At 38.3% G+C, this 16,931-nt stretch overlaps 1 protein-coding gene across 1 annotated transcript in view; it reads right to left on the bottom strand.

Annotated features, from left to right (window-relative positions):
• The window catches only part of cps1 (carbamoyl-phosphate synthase 1, mitochondrial), a 42,677-nt gene extending 27,043 nt beyond the window's left edge, over positions 1-15,634 (bottom strand). Inside the window, exons 1-18 of the mRNA XM_026296327.1 lie at positions 15,361-15,634; positions 13,388-13,497; positions 12,872-13,016; positions 12,103-12,192; positions 11,957-12,013; positions 11,775-11,867; positions 11,537-11,626; positions 10,487-10,615; positions 9,246-9,352; positions 8,911-9,052; positions 8,589-8,666; positions 7,021-7,119; positions 5,622-5,717; positions 4,417-4,606; positions 3,954-4,111; positions 3,652-3,780; positions 2,554-2,698; positions 384-594 (exon numbers count right to left, since the gene is read on the bottom strand). Of these exons, the coding sequence (XP_026152112.1) occupies positions 384-594; positions 2,554-2,698; positions 3,652-3,780; positions 3,954-4,111; positions 4,417-4,606; positions 5,622-5,717; positions 7,021-7,119; positions 8,589-8,666; positions 8,911-9,052; positions 9,246-9,352; positions 10,487-10,615; positions 11,537-11,626; positions 11,775-11,867; positions 11,957-12,013; positions 12,103-12,192; positions 12,872-13,016; positions 13,388-13,497; positions 15,361-15,483 (2,192 nt within the window). The 5' untranslated portion in view covers positions 15,484-15,634. The remainder of the gene's footprint in view (positions 1-383; positions 595-2,553; positions 2,699-3,651; positions 3,781-3,953; positions 4,112-4,416; positions 4,607-5,621; positions 5,718-7,020; positions 7,120-8,588; positions 8,667-8,910; positions 9,053-9,245; positions 9,353-10,486; positions 10,616-11,536; positions 11,627-11,774; positions 11,868-11,956; positions 12,014-12,102; positions 12,193-12,871; positions 13,017-13,387; positions 13,498-15,360) is intronic.
• Between the last annotated feature and the right edge of the window lie 1,297 nt (positions 15,635-16,931).

Raw genomic sequence — 16,931 nt, 5'->3', positions numbered from 1 at the left:
GTACAGACTCAAAAGGTCCAAGATATTTTTGATGTACTGTAAAATGTTTAATGACCATGATCATTAGATCATGATCTAAAATGTAATTGTTAATTTTGTTCAAACTTTACAATACTAACCACGGATGGGTTGCTGTAGAAAATGTCTTAATTTTAATTTCAATGTTTGATACAACCTTATAGAGATCCTAATAATGGTGTGGCATTTCTTTTAACAGACAATAACGTTGGTCAATTACACAAGATGAGCTGGTCTAATAAGACAGATAATTGAGAGGGGTCTGTATAATGCATATAGACAGCTGTTTATGATGTATTTTAGACATTGTATTACCAGTCTACTAGCAGTGTGTGCCCCCAATATGTATGCCAGCATTCTCTCACCCAGTTGCTTTGGATGCCAGAGCTGAACTTCTGGAAAGCCGTGCGTTAACCTCGATGATACAGTACTCTAAAGACGACGGGTGTAGGGCATACTGGATGTTGCATTCTCCTACAATGCCAAGGTGGCGGACCACTTTGATGGCTGTCTCGCGGAGCATGTGGTACTCCTCATTGGACAATGTCTGGCTTGGGGCCACGACTATGGAGTCACCTGAAAAAGAAGAGCAAGAGGGTTTTAAACATTATTAACAGTCCTTGAACTTGGCTTTCAATGAGAAAGCAGCAGGAAAATGTAGACAAGAGACTGTAGTGATATTAAGCACAAAAAAAAATCATCAGCATACACACAACATCAAAATTATTAGCCCCCTTTTTTAAATACAACATAAAACATAACTTTTCCACGAAAATGACCAGCACTAAAAGCGCTTTTAGGATAATCACCCCAAACAGAACAAGACATAATTAAAAGTTCGATGACGATACTTTACTCAGTTGCCAACTTAAAAAAAAAACAAAACAGAAATGACGACAAAATTTTTAGCCCTCTGCCGGAGGGGAAAACTTTCTGACTCACCACTAACAATGACCCTGTAGTTCATAACTAGGTTGGCACTTGGATTTTCTATTAATCTCTTAACACATCCTGGCTCATTACTCCATGGCACATTACTCCAGCTCATCCACATTAGATGGTTTTTGTGGACGTTGACTGTGAGCTCCCACCATCGACTCTCAATAGTATGGAAATCGGGGCTTTGAGAGGGCCACTCCAGAACCTTGATCTTGGTTTATGTTTGAACCAACTTGGATGTGTGCTTTATGTCATTGTCTTGCTGGAAGACCCAACAACAACCTAACGTCAGACTGACAATGGAGTTTTCACATTACCCTTTAAAGTGTCAACATAATCTTTTTTCATCATCCCAAATGGACGTGAACAAGTTCTCTGTGCCTGAACGCGCAAAACAGTCACACAACATTATGCTTCAACTACCATGTTTAACAGTGAGAACTGGGTTGGGTTTTAGGGTTGAAGGCCTCTCCCTTTCTTTGCAAAACCAAAGCCATATCCATATTCCCAAATAGGTGCAGTTTGGTCTCATCATAGCACAGGACAGACTTCCAAAAGTCATCCCCGTGTTTCAAATGGCCACAGCAAACTTCAGTCTGTCTTTGATGTGTCACTGTGTGAGCGGTGGGGTTTTCCTTGGATGATGACCTCTAAGCCCACCGCTATGAAAAGGCCTCACGACAGTCTTCCTTGAAATGTCAAGTTCAGAAGAGGTCAGTTCAGCAACAGTCAGAGTGGCAACTGTCAATCTAGTGTTCATGTGTCATGCGTTCTAGTGTCCCATTCACTGTAGTCTATTTAGTAGAGTGCAATCCTGACAGTGAGTCTTTCAGCTCAGATAAGGTGCAGGTGCCATTATACATTTTGATTTGCTGCCACTTTGTTAAAGGAGATAACACATTTGAGCACCCCACCACAGTTTTCTTTACATTTCTTATATAGCAACGTTGAAGGTACTCTACATAGTCCAAAGTGTTCCAAATAAGACCTTTACATGAATTAAAGCTTGACTATGTAACATTTTATGTATGATGGTAACACTGGACAGTACTTTAGGAAAATTTTTTATCGCTCCTGGGGGGCTAATAATTCTTAATGGTATAACATAAAACAAACTTTCTCATTCAGACTTAAAACAGAGAAGAGCCAAAATCTGTACTCTCTGCTTCAAGTGTCTGACTCTATAAAAGTTCTGGATGTTGTGAAATGAAATAAACCCACAGGCTTAAGTTTGCCGCTCAAGTTTTCATTCTCTATACTTTTACTCGTCTGATCTACAGAAACAAGACAAAAAGACAAGGACAACAGTGATCCACAACATCTATATCAACTTTCCAGGTTCACAGTAAAGTTCGTAAACATGAACAAGCTGCTCATGTTTGGAAAGAAAAACTCACTCATCTTCAAGCAGCCTCCCGAGGGAGGGGAAGAAAGAGAGAATATGTGTTTTTGGAGGACAATGGAATATACATGCAAACCAAAATGAATCAACATAGCAGAACAAAAAACAAAATGGATTCAGTAAACAATGCCACAAAACAGGGCCTGTAAGTAGTTTTAAGACAAACATATTAGTATGTACTGTATATTTTGTACCTGTGTGAATGCCCAGTGGGTCAAAGTTCTCCATGTTGCAGACGGTGACACAGTTGTCAGCCACGTCTCTCACCACCTCATATTCCACCTCCTTCCAGCCCAGCAAAGACTTCTCCACTAGAATCTGACTGCTCATGGCCAGAGCCTACAATAGTTATTTCAGTAGTTATTATGGGTTTAGATATTGTGTCTACATTTATTTTTACACAGTGGACAAACAATAACTCGACTCATTCAATTTAATTGAAAAAAACAATAGTTGTGCAATGTAAATACTACATTTGGAAACGTTAGAATCAGAACTACTTCTATAATGTGTGGTATAATGTGTGGTCAATGTGCAGTTCCTAGTATGTAAATGTAAACCATACTGAATGAAATGTACAACTAATGGCAAACTTTAACTATGATAATTGTGGTGTTTTGTTTTCTTTTGAAATATTAATTTTTGAATTAAACATGTTATAAAGTAACAGTTTCTGCTGATACAACAACAATAAATATAACACTTTTTGATGATGGTGAGTTGAGTTGAGAGTGTTAGAAATTATAAGTGTTGGATTTGCATTTTTTGAACTGCATCTTTGCCTTAGTAGTTAAACAAACCAGTTAAACAGCCGCAAAACATAACTAGCAAAGAGACATTTCCCAATAAATCTTCCACATGAAACAAAACATACATACTTTCAAATGCCAGATGAGAAAAGCAGTAAACCTACTGCATGGCATAAAAAGGGTAGGCACCAATCTAAAACAGTTCATTTTGCAGCCTATGATTACAGATAAGAACCAAGTGAGCTGTCAGACATTATGCTGAATAATGGACAAGCACAAAGAAATGTTGCTTAGCAACAGCAAACTTCCCTTCTTGAAAGAGGACCAAAGGCACATATCTCAAAGCAAACCGTCACAAAGCTTTATCTGTATGTAATGCTGTAAAATGGGTGAAGGTATACAAGTAAAAAATTGCATAGAATTCTTCAGCTGATGATTTGACTGGTGTGGCTGATTAAATGTTAGGAATAAAATACTGTGCATAATGACAATAGTTGTGCCCAGAGGCCTTCCATTCTTCTACTATTCCCCTTGTATTCTGACCTTCTGAGCAGTTTCCTCTAACTTTTCTTTGTTGACACACAGACCAGAACCCAGGCCGCCCAGGGCATAGGCAGCTCGTAACATCACTGGGTAGCCAATCTGCTCTGCCGCTTTCAAGGCATCAGACACCTGAAACAATTTAAACATGCCTTAGCCCAGTTCATAACAAATATATGGACACGGACAATGTACTGTCTCTAATTTGTGTATAACAGAAAACTACACATTATCTCATAAACAGATGAACTGCCAAAATTATGAACAGAGTATACGTTATTTTGTTACAGGACTTGGATCCCTACCGACTCTACAGCGATACTGGGTGCAATCTTCTCATTGATTTCTATTAGTTTGTCAGCAAAGAGCTGCCTGTCCTCTGTGGCCATGATTGACTCCACTGGGGTTCCAAGGACCTTCACCCCGTACTTCTCCAAGACACCACGCTTGAAGAGGTCTACTCCTGAACATCACAGAAACAGCAATTCACATCAATGGATGGTTAAACATATCATTTTAAAAAGGCTGAAAAAAAGCCTTTATGCCAATGCCTCACAATATTATGAGATTATGAGATGTATCTTTCATATTATTGGAATTTCCCACCCCATCAGTTTTAGCGCCTTCCATTTAACTCCGGAAAAAGACAGAACCACTTCCACAGACCAACAATTAATACTTCCCCTACTTACATACTGTATCTCTACAGAGAACTGAACCACAAAATCAGCAAACCCGCATATTCAAGCAAACAAGTGCATGCCTCACCACAGTTGAGTGCAGTCTGTCCACCCATGGAGAGCAGTATGCCATCCGGATGCTCGGTTTTGATGACTTCAGTTACAAATTCTGGTGTGACGGGCAGGAAATAGACTGAGTCAGCCTGCTTGGTGCCCACCTCATTGGTCTGAACTGAGGCTATGTTTGGGTTCATGAGCACTGTCTTCAAATTCTCCTCCTGAAAGATGCCCACATGGTTCATTATTATCTTTTTAAAAGAAAACTCTATGATGATTAGTGTTCAGTCTTGCTAAGGCCCAGCATTCATTTTGTAGGTAATAAGACAGCATTTCACAGCACACAGTTTTCACAGTAGATGTTTTGACTTGTCACAAAAAGTGCAGCATGGGTGTAATGACATATTAATAACAACTCTGTTTGAATTAAGTGTCCCAAAAACATCCTGCACATGCACCAAAACACTCAAACCAGAGCAGCAAAAAGGAATACAGGTAACAATTTTATTATTTAAACTTATGGCCTTCCTACCCTGGCATGTCAAAGTGTCCTCTGTGAAAAAGGTTTATTATTTCACATGTCAGTATCTAGAATGGGTACCATATATAGTATTTGTACCAAAAACAGAAGCGGAAAGAGGTCTTATCTCATCAGATACATCATAGCAGAGAAATCTCTTATCTTAAACTAGATTAACACAAAAAATTGAGAGAAAAGTGACATTAGCAATAGCAGTAATATCCAACTGCGTTTTCTGGCAACAAGCCAATTCATTTATTTTTTACATCTGTCTTGAAAACAGGACACAAATCATTTTCAATTTTTTTTTTATGCTGGGCACTTCCGTTATTACCAGATTACACCGGAATACAGCATTTGTTCAAAAACTACTTCCAGCTATAGAGGAATAATGTAAAGTGCTGCGAATTATAACAGCTATGGTAAATCCAATATAATGTGCTGTATATCAAGATAAATGATACTACTTACTAGATAATGATACATTTAAATGCTCATTAAACAAAATACCGATAAATTAGTTCGGTAAGACAAATGATTGGACAGGATGTGTGACATGAGTTCTCTTAGTGGTTGCTGGTCTATATCCTTTTCGATATGAAATTATAAATAAACTAACTGCATGTTCATTCATAACTGTATTCATGAATGACTGGATGTGGTTTTGGCTACAAAAATAACCCAGATTTGGATTAGGCTGTTGACCTATCTCTTACCTTCATGGCCTTAATGGCCTGAGATCCAGAGTAGTCAAACTCTCCAGCCTGACCGATAGAAAGACCACCAGAACCCAGCACCAGCACCTTTGAAACCTGTACACACAGAGAACTGAACTTCAACAGCATTTACCAAGTAATTAACAGCATCTGGGCAGCACAAACCTCCATTTGCAGTGAAGTTTTAATAAAAATAAATTCATTCTCTTTTTCAGTGTTCACATGGTGAGCCTGATATAAAACTCACTGACATATAGTACAGTGCTTTTTATTTACTTGAAAGCAATTCATTCCTGTTTTTAATAGTATTCACTTTCATTATAATAATTCCACAACATACATATCGGACAGGGCTGCCCTGTCACCGGTTCTGTTTCATTATTTTTATGGACAGAATTTCTAGGCGCAGCCAGAGGCCGGAGGGAATCCAGTTCAGGGACCACAGGATTTCATCTCTGCTTTTTGCAGATGATGTTGTCCTGTTGGCTCCATCGACCCAGGACCTTCAACGTGCACTGGGGCAGTTTGCAACTCAGTGTGAATCAGCTGGGATGAGAATCAGCACCTCCAAGTTCTGAGGCCATGGTTCTCAACCAGAAAAAGGTGGCTTGCCACCTTCAGGTCAGGTGAGACCTCCAGGTCCTGCCTCATGTGAAGGAGTTTAAGTATCTTGGGATCTTGTTCACGACTGAGGGAAGGACGGAACGTGAGACTGATAGACGGACTGGTGCATTGGCAGCAGCCATGCGGTCGATGTACCGGTCCATAGTGGTGAAGAAGGCGCTGAGCTGAATGGTGAAGCTCTCAGTTTACCAGTCAATCTACATTCTTACTCTCACCTATGGTCATGAGTTTTGTGTCATGACCAAAAGGGCAAGATCTCGGACACAAGCAGCTGAAAAGAGCTTCCTTCTTAAGGTGACCGGGCACTCTCTTAGAGATAGAGGAGCTCGGAGTAGAGCCGCTGCTCCTCTACATTTCTGGACACACTGGAGGTACGATGTCTCTCGGCTAGCCTAGGAACACCTCGGTGTCCCCTCGGAAGAGCTGAAGGAAGTGCTGAGGGAAAAGGAAGTCTGGGCATCCCTACTTAGGCTACGGTACCTGCAGCCTGGCCCTGGTTAAGCGGAAGAAAATGGGATGGATGGATGGATGGATGGATGGATGGATGGATGGATGGATGGATGGGATAATGTTATACAGTCTGGTTCCCAACTTAGAAAATACATCCTCCTACTATTTTCTTGTACAGCGACCTATTTGGAAAAATTCTCTGATATAGTTTAACATTCTCAAAGGGTAATCGAAGTTCTAATCTCTGACCCTGTGCACGACACTTAAACCATCTTCTGTTCAAATTGTTTGAGGTCAGCGTGCTGAGCCTGTGTATGAACTGTACCTGGGCTCTGGGAGGGATATTTGGCTTCTTGGGCATGACTGACACTATGTTGGCATCCTTTCCTTTCTTGATCAGGGATATGAAGACATCAAAAAGGAACTGTAGAAACATAGAATTGTTAGTATAATCCACAATTTAAACAGTATATTAATCATTTTAGATCTCAACCTCAATCTCAAGCCTTAGTTCTTTTTTTTTAATCATTGCTTATGCAAATAGTATATAGAAACTCCCTATAACACTGCAATTAAGTTAGTCAAATAACATATCTCAACATACACGGCCCACAACCCAGAACATAGGCAAACAACAGCATCAGCCCACAACACATATATTCCCCGATTGTACAATCACCATTATTTATTTAATATCCTAATTGCTTAGGGAAAGAAACTGCCCTTCATTCTAGTTGTCCTGGATCTATATCTTCTACCTGAGGGCAGAAGATCAAACGGATAATGAACAGGATGGGAAGGATCATTAACTGATTGACAGAGAACAGTGATCCTCTTGAAGTATGAGTTATTAAAACTCCTGAACCTAAGCTTCAGTTATTGTTACCTTCATACTGTCTGTTCAACTTAAGTGTTTTAACTTTTTTACCGCAATACACTTGTGGCTGATTTAAAGACTAAACTGCCTGAAGGTTTAATGTGAGTGTAGAATAAATTTCAGTACATTAACACATTCCTAAAATCATCTATGTTCATAATGGCAGGCTTTTTTGACAAACATTTTGAATCAAGATTGTTTTTACCACAAAAACATTTCATATCTACAGAAATTCTACAGAAATACAGCACAATGACCTATTTTTTTTAAATTAGAAAGAATTAAAGCACTTTAGCAACTTTAGCAAACAACCATCAGTTTTGTTGCCAGGATAGAGACAGGCACTATTCATGGTCTGTCTAAACATCTGAGTCTTGGTACAGTCCATAATCAAGCCTCATGATGATTAGGCCTGTCACTGCGTAATAGACATTACTAGCACTACAAGGTCATTATCTATATTTTCATGGCATACTGAGTATTAGCCAATACTAATTACTTAAGTACAGTGTACCCCCGCAAAATCGTAGTTCAGAGCTCGTGGCCTCAGCCGTGCACAGATTTTTCGTAAGAACCTAACTAATAACTGTTTCCGGAAACCCCCGCATTTTCGTTGAAATCGCAAATATCCTCTGCAATGTTTTATGGCTTTTTTTCATGGCAATATAGAATTTTTCCCCCATTTTAAAGCTAAATTATTAAGAACAATATAATTTACTTAAATTCATGGGTGCTCTAGTAACATAACCCCTGCGAATTTTGGGGGTTTACTGTAATGCTGTTTTATGTAATTATGCATTTCTCATTTCTCTTGTTAATTACCTCCTACACTTTTACTCTTCCAAGTTTTTACTCTTCCAAATTATTTTACTATTTTATCAACCTTTTATCAACCTACAAGATGTGTTCCAATGAAGACTAACATTTACTTCAGCAGCATCTTGCAACTATAGCTCGACTTACCTTTCACATAGTACTCAGGTACTTTATGCAGCACTATAAAAGTCTTTAATTACCTCTGTGTCTGTGGGACCACCTTTAGCCTCTGGATGGAACTGGGCCGTGAAAACAGGCTTAGTTTTATGCATGATGCCCTGGAAAATATGCGCAGTTGATATTAGAAAACAAAAAGTAAAGCCAGTAGTATTCTGCAGTTATGCATTTGTTAACATTTAGAAAGACTTCTGAAAATTTTATTTTTGTAAACAAACATTTATAGTATATTTTTTCTCGACTAAGCTTATTTCATAAGAGAAGCTTCTGCTTTTTACCCAACGCCTCTACAGCAACAACAGGAAAATACCATGTTTTATTTGAAACATGTAGATTGATATCTACCTCATTAGTACCATCATTGGCATTGATGAACAGCGGACTCCACCCTGGGGGCAGGGAGTCACTGTCTATGCCATAGCCATGGTTCTGTGCTGTAATGAAGGCCTGGCCTGTCATCAGATTCAGCACAGGTTGATTCTGGCCTCTGGGAAACCACAGATACACAGAAAACAGTCTGTGTTTATCATTTCTTTATGTAAGACAATTTATCTAAGGCCCTGAAAATGGATAAAAACTTTACATCACAATGAGTACAATGGTAAACCAAAACAATGTTTGTGTCTGTGAACATTTAACGCACACTTAATTATGTTTAGCAAGTTACAGTAAGAGTTCACCTGTTCCCCATAGGTAGCTTATATGAGTTTGCTCCTGCAGCCAGAGCAGTGATTTGGTTACCCATACAGATTCCAAACACTGGCTGGAGATGATCACTCTCCAGCACCTTCACAGGACAAAACACATAAAAATATTATTAAACTGGGGAAAATCAAGATATAAATAGCATACAATATGAAATGTACTTTTTGTCTCTTTTCTATAATGATTCATTTCGTTTAGGTTGTTGTAACAACTAGAGAAAAATCCTAAATGAATTGACCTTCACTTTGCTGGAAATAAAATTATAACAAAAAAAAAAAAAAAACTTATTTAAAAAAAATAAAATATCAGATTACCCTTAATCACAAATATACTGCTTGTGAATGTAACAGCTAGCTACGCCTGTCACTACTGCTGGCAATATTACACATTTTACAAACAAAGTAGTAATTCTTTTTTAATATAACAATACGACAACAACAACAATAATAATAATAAACACACAAAGAAATAGAACTGTAATAAAAAAAAACTTAATAAAAACAATGACTACAATGGCAATAACTAAAGATAAAGAAAGGATTTTATTTAAAGTAAATCATTTAAAAGATGTCACTGATTTTCAGGCAGGGAGTTCCAGAGCTGGTCTCCTTTAGTCCGGAACTGGGACTTAAGAACAGCTAGAAGGGTCTAACTTGATCTGACATTACACTTTGGCTTGTAGGAGAGCAATAGCTCAGTGAGGTAAGACAGAGCTAGACCTTAAAGTTTGTCTGTGTAGACTTGGGAGGACCAATAATGATTTTAGATTTTCTTTTTTTTTTTACCTGAAGAAAGTATAGGGATATCCAGCATTTTATGTCAGACAGAGAAGACAGTACATTATGAAAATTGGCTCCTTCACAGGTTTTTAATGGCACTTGGGATGGGATTTGCATGTCATCTGCATAACAATGGTAGTGAATATTGTGTTTGAATGTTTGAATGACATGATTTCCCTGTGGCAGTGTATATATATATATATATATATATATATATATATATATATATATATATATATATATATATATCTGCATTTCTTTTATATATATATATATATATATATATATATATATATAAAAGAAATGCAAAACACCGGTTTGCCAAGTAGGAGTTGAACCAGTCGGTCCTGTTTCCATTGACAACTGCTTGTCTGCATTTCTTTTTTTATTTATCTGTTGTTTTTTTGCCAAGGTGTACTACAAGCATCATGTCGTACCTTGCGGACATTCTGGATGAGTGTTTTTGCCAGTGATGGATCTCCTGGTCCATTAGAGATGAAAAGGCCATCATAGTCTAGACTGAGTAAGTCCTGGTCCCATGGTACAAGATGGACCTCTACGCCCCTCTGCACAGACACACACAAGTTCAGAAATCGTCCCTCCACTACTCTTTTCCAACATAATATTTAAGCTTAATGGGTGTGTTGAATAAAGACATCAAAGATTTGTTGTGTTTGTTGATATTTGTGACAAACATCAGATCACATTTCATGACAATTTATGCACAAAACCAGGAAACTGCAAACATTGCCATTACTTTTTCTTGCAAATGTAGATTTAGTGTTGTTCTAAATGGCACCACACCTCAAAACAGCCAAATTTACCCATAAGTTCATAGTTGTTAATCACAATATTTTCTATGTAGATTTTTGATACATTTACAGTAAAAGCTTTTGTTCTCTGCTTTTGTCCTTTAATCTCTATCTTCACACACTATTATAAAAGTGCTGGCATTATCACATTTTATGGACCAATAAGTACAAAAAAGTACTAATGACTAAAACACTAACCGTTAATGTTATTCACTTATTATTTCCCAATTCCAAATTATTTGGCAAATGAAAATGTCTAGACAGCCAAACCCTGATCAACAGACCAATTACAAGGTAAATAAAGGAAGGAAGAAATATTTGATAAACAAACTGACTATTGTATTAGAAGTCAAGACTGCTTTACCTAAGTCACTATTACAACCAATTATCTAAAGCATAAACAAACTTTCTCTTACAAACAGATGACAAAACAAATATTACAAAATGTTTCTTTCCTCTCTTTTGCTAGGTCTGAGATTACTATCGCACATTTTTGAGGTCAGCCCGGAGAAAACATACAGCAGGATGCCAAATTATTTTCTCTATTTGTACAGAGAAGGTCAGCAGAGGTTCAGTCATAAAAAAAAACTATTTTTAAGTGTGTATTCTAGTAAGTGTGTGCATTGAACAACAAGAATGTGTTTGTTTGTTTTTTAACTCTGCATTTATTCTCACCTTAACCAGAAGGCGAATGATGTTGTGTTTAATGCCACAATCAACAGCCACCACTTTAATTGGGTTTCCTTTTCCAAAAACTTTAATTTCCTGGTAGGTGGAAGGATAAAGCAATAAGAGGTTAGCACACATTGCCAACATCTGTAAATCGAGAAAATGCATTTTCAACTCAGTGACCCCATGTAATAGACACAATAACTTAAATAATTGTATAAATGTAATATGTAGCAGCTCTTACCTTGGTTGAGACTTCTGCTACCAGGTTTTTCTGGTTGGGGTCAGATATCTCCACTGACTGCCCATCAAATTCTATCTTCCCTAAAATTGTGCCCTGAAACATCAAGCGAAGTAATAGCAGTGAATGGTTAATCTATTCATTCATAAACAAAGCAGTAGATGACATCTGTTCATCTGAAATACCTTGTCTCTGATGACCTTGGTCAACATTCTGGTGTCTATCCCAAACAGTGCAGGAACCTTTAAAGAAGTTCAATTTGTAAATTTAAAATGGCAGTGTCCTTTTCACCTCTGACATTCAGCAGATACTTGGTAATTTAAATTCCAACCTTCTCTTCTTGCAGCCATTGACCCAGAGACTTGACAGAGGTCCAGTGACTGTACTCATGACTATAGTCTTGAACCAGAAGTCCAGATATCTGAAGACACCAAAGAACAATATTAACTTTGAAAAAAGGTCAACGTAAAAAGCAACCACATACCTCGGTACAATTAATGCACTTTCTCCAAACGTGTACTGTATGATACCAAGGCTGGCCACAAAATACTAAAATGTGTCTCAGTATGCCATCAATATCCTTAGCATGTAAAACTGAACATGGAGAAAATCCATTTTGTACACATTTACACTATTTAAAGTACGCAGAGTGCTTCAAAAATCAACTGCTAATACATGAAGAATACAACACTGCAATGTTATGTGTAGGGCCGCCGCTAACCATTTTTTCATCATCAACTAAACCGTTGATTACGTTTTCAAAAAAGTTGATATCCTAAAGATTTCTGTACTAGTTGATCTGATGATTACCCTGGAAACTGCAAGAACAGTTCATTAGCACAATATTACTTGAGCAGCTCTTTTATCACAAGTAAAACAGGAACGCATTACTTAATGAATTATTTTTTTTCCATCAATGTTTGTTGATCTATTAAACAGATAAGTTATCAAATACTGGCTGCAAATTACTGAAGTCAGTGAAGTGGCAAAGACAAAAATAATATCAAAATCAAAACAAGAGAATATTGTAAAGGCATCAAAGCAAGAATGTATAATTAATCCAACCAAGGTCTCCACAAAGCCTGAAACCCTCATCCTACCTGGATGCGCTCTGACTCCACATGTTTTCTCAGGCCCAGCTCATCCAGCTCCTGAGTGTTGGGTACCCCATAGTTTCCTACTATTGGATAGGTCAAGGTCAGGATCTGACCTCTGTAGGAGGGGTCAGTCAGGGCCTCAGGATACCTAAAGCAGGGGAACAACGAGGCAAATATTGTTATGTGTTGATGAGTCATAGCGTGGTGTCATTGACTCATGGTCCTCTGTGAAGCGAGAAAATGCAATAAAGATTTGCCTTGTAAAAAAACTTCATGAAGTTTAAAGTGGGAAGTTTAAAGCTAAATGAATAGTGAACATATAAAATACTAAAACTCAAAGTGATGATATTTTGGTACTGAAAGGTTACTGATTTGTTAATACTTTTTTTGCTTATTACCCCATTTCATTATTTTATAGTTTTGGTGTCTTCTGTATTAAATCTACAATGTAGACAATACCAGAAACAAAGAAAACATTGAATGAGAAGGTTGCATCATGTCAGAATGCCTCCTCCTTACCCCACTAGGCCTGTATTGAAGACAAGTTCTCCAGCCACAGAGACATCATGCCCAAAGGAAAACCCTTTCATTCTGGTGCCATCCTCCAAGACCAAGTGGGCTGTCTGGGCCTAAGAGTTAAAACAGAGCAAGAAGGTCATGAGCAAAATCTCATCCAAGAATAATGCATGGAGCGAGTCTGGAAAGATCAAATGTAAAAACTCTGAAGCAGATGTTTTGTAGACTTGAGTTCAGGATTGAAGGAAACCAGTGAGCCTCTATGACTTCATGCTGAAACTGTGGACCACTGTGAATTGTGCTATAAATGCTGAGACAGGCAAATCTGTCCGGAATGTGTGTGTAAGTGTATGTGTATGTGTGATAGAAAAATGTGAATATAAAAGGTTGATGCGGCCAGTTACGATTTCCAGGCTGTAGAACCTGCCAAAAGACGACCATGTCAGCAGAACTCCATTAATCAGGCCTTTATGGTAGAATGATGAGACAGAATCCACCTCAAGTAACACAGCAGCTTGCTTGGAGTTCGCCAAACTAAACTCCAAACTAAAAGGACTGAGAGTATGAAAAAAAAAATTATTTTGTGGACTGATGGGACAAATCGCCCTTTAAGAACCCCAAACAATGAACAGCAGGCACCGATCATCACCCTGCTAACACCATCCCAATGGTGAAAAACTATCCTACAAGGATGTGTCAGGGACAGAGAGATTGGTCAGAATTGAAGGGAGGATGAACACAGCCAAAATCAGAGAGCTCCTTGAAAAAAACTGCTCCAAACTGTACAAGACCTGAGACTGGGCCAGTGGTTCAACTTTCTGCACAGCAGTACCCCAAAGCATACAGCTGAGACAATACTGGAGTGGCCTCAGGACAAGTCACTGATCGTCATGGAGTGACCAGACAAAAGCAGTGTCTTAAACCCCACACGTGCAGAGAGAGACCTGAATCCAGGTCCGCCAAGCTTGCAAACACTTACCCAAGAAGCATCTAATTGCTGCCAAAGGGGATTCTGCACAGTACTGAATTAATGTTTTAAAGAGTGTTTGATTTTTAATAAATTAGCAAAAATTAAAAGAAATTTGTCATTATAGACTACTGAATGCAAATTAATGGGTACACATACATCTTTCAATTTTAAAATTAAATCTACAACACAAAGGAAGGGGGATGTGAATATGACCATGGTGCCACTCTATAAAAAATGCTTCCATATCGGTTTATACATTGTACATGTGTGACCATACAGATGTTGTTCATCCGTACAAGTTAAATCAATTCTAGCCAGCAAATAAGGTTTTTAAAGTGACACTTAACCACCACAAGTCTGACTGCAGTTTAAAAATGTGTGGGCTTTACTGCCTAAGTTGAATATTCTAGTTATCCGATGTGATGCAATTCTCCCTCCCATTTGGATAATGTAAACTACACCAGCTCCCAGCAGCTGCAAGTTTATGTTACACATTTAGTGAGACCAGTGTGAAATCTCATCAACAGACCTGCAGAAATCTTTAGGTTTTTTCTGAGTTCACGCCCAATCACTTGCCTCTATTTTGTAGCGTTTTTTAATTAAAGTTGTCACGTGTCAATTCGGCGTAATGGTAATCCACTAGACCCACTATTACTCAATGCAATTCCAGTTTACTCAGCCGGTTCATGCCGCTACCTGCTGTCCAACATGCTTAAGTGCAGTTCAACCTTAAAGTATGTTAAAATAAAAAAAAAAAATGTTGGACTAAATCTACGCCGAATGTACAACAGGTATATGTAGTTTTTTTTAAAAAGCGTACAGCAACTTTTATTTGTTTGTGAATGTGTGTATAAGCAGCGCAACACAAAATCTATACATTTTTCTGTGGGGTTCGGCCTGAGCGCTGAGGCCATGCTGCAGCAACTTGAAAAACTCTTGCAAAAGTTAATTTCCAGCATTTAACACCGACAACGACATTTTTCGTTCACACACACCATTTTCTTACCTTTACACTAAAAAGTTTGGTCTGAGTCCTGAGCCAGGACGACGTGTCTCCCACTCCTCTGCCAAGCACACATCGCTGCCGCAGATGTTTCACAATCCTGTAAGCTAGCAGGATTTTTGTCATATTAGCCCGAAGTTTTACTAAAGTAGCACAAACGTTGGAAAAGAAGTTTGCCGATATAAAAAAAATATGTGACTGAAATTAATCCTCGACTTTATGACCTCCTGACTGTACAACGAGTACGAGTAAATTTGATGAGTTTGGTGCTGGCCCCCTCGTGTCCGAACACTGATCCTCGCTGATTGGCTGCTGGGGCGTTGTTTTTCTCAGCGCTCGAAGCGCACGGCGTTTACATTGGCCCCCAGGAAAACTCTTTAACTTATCCTCATCAAGATGAACCTGCGATTCCTTTCTCCTCAAACTCTAGATCAAGCACGTCTGGAGGCCCAGAAAGTGTCAATTATTTTAGGAAAATTAAGGATTTTTTAATGTATTTATTTTAAATAGCTGTCTTTTAGTAGTTTCACTAGATAGTTTCTCTATATTTGACATAAAATAAAGAATGTGACACTACTAGGAAGTATTACATAAACACATTATAGCAAAGTGAAAAGGAACATAAAGTAAATGCACAGAGACTGGGAATGAATGCAGCTGCTTTCAAAAAAAAAAAAACGTGTGTATTGCTTTCTTTTCTTAGAAGTCAGTTGCCTGGAAAAAAGGGCAAGCTGATCACGGAAAGGCTCCATGGTGTTGTGGGATTAGGGTGGTTGGTGTATTTGCTGATCATTGCAAGGCTGGTTCTCTGACTGCCACTCTGCTGGGTTCAGCAGTCTGAACAAAGTAGTTGTGAGTAAAAGGACCTGTGCAGACCAGGAAATGCCCCCACACTCCAAAATTGGACTCAGGATAATAGAAAGTGCTTTCTTTGTAATTTTGTAAAAGTGGTGATGTCATTTGCAAACCTTCACCATTATATGTGAACATTGGCATAGATTATATTTACACCAACTTCTCTTCTGCCCTTGGTGTAGTGCTTCATATATATGTATATATGTATATATGATATATGATACAGCCTACTCAAGTTCTATTTTAGGTCCTAATTTAAGTGTACCTTAGCTCAGTTTGGTGTTGCTGCTCTGGATCAGTCCCCATGATGACCACTGATCATGTTGCTCTTGTCTGAATTTAGCCCAGGCTCCTCTTTTTGAAATGTGGAGCGCTGGTGACATCCAGTGGTCATTTCTGCTCAGACAATTCAGAGGGATTTAAACAGTGATGTAGTGCAACTCGTTCTCCCTGTGCTTGTTTAGGTTTGTAGTATCATTTAGCTGCCAATGTGTAGCAGAAGCCATAAAGACTTAACAGTTGACATGGCACCTACACTGAAGTTATATAAAAAGTGATGCATGAAAGCACAGTGTCTTCATTGTCTATACTGTCTATACATGATTTGTTCTCCACTCACTTTTTCTCTCTGGCTGTTTTCTATAATTGATGTTAACTAAAGTTCATCTCAAAGAATCTAACACCATGAAAACTGGACTGTTTAACCAGACTCATCATTT

Source organism: Mastacembelus armatus, chromosome 21 (assembly GCF_900324485.2).
Source record: "Mastacembelus armatus chromosome 21, fMasArm1.2, whole genome shotgun sequence".
Lineage (NCBI taxonomy): Eukaryota > Metazoa > Chordata > Actinopteri > Synbranchiformes > Mastacembelidae > Mastacembelus > Mastacembelus armatus.
This window is presented reverse-complemented; position numbering and strand designations above follow the sequence as displayed.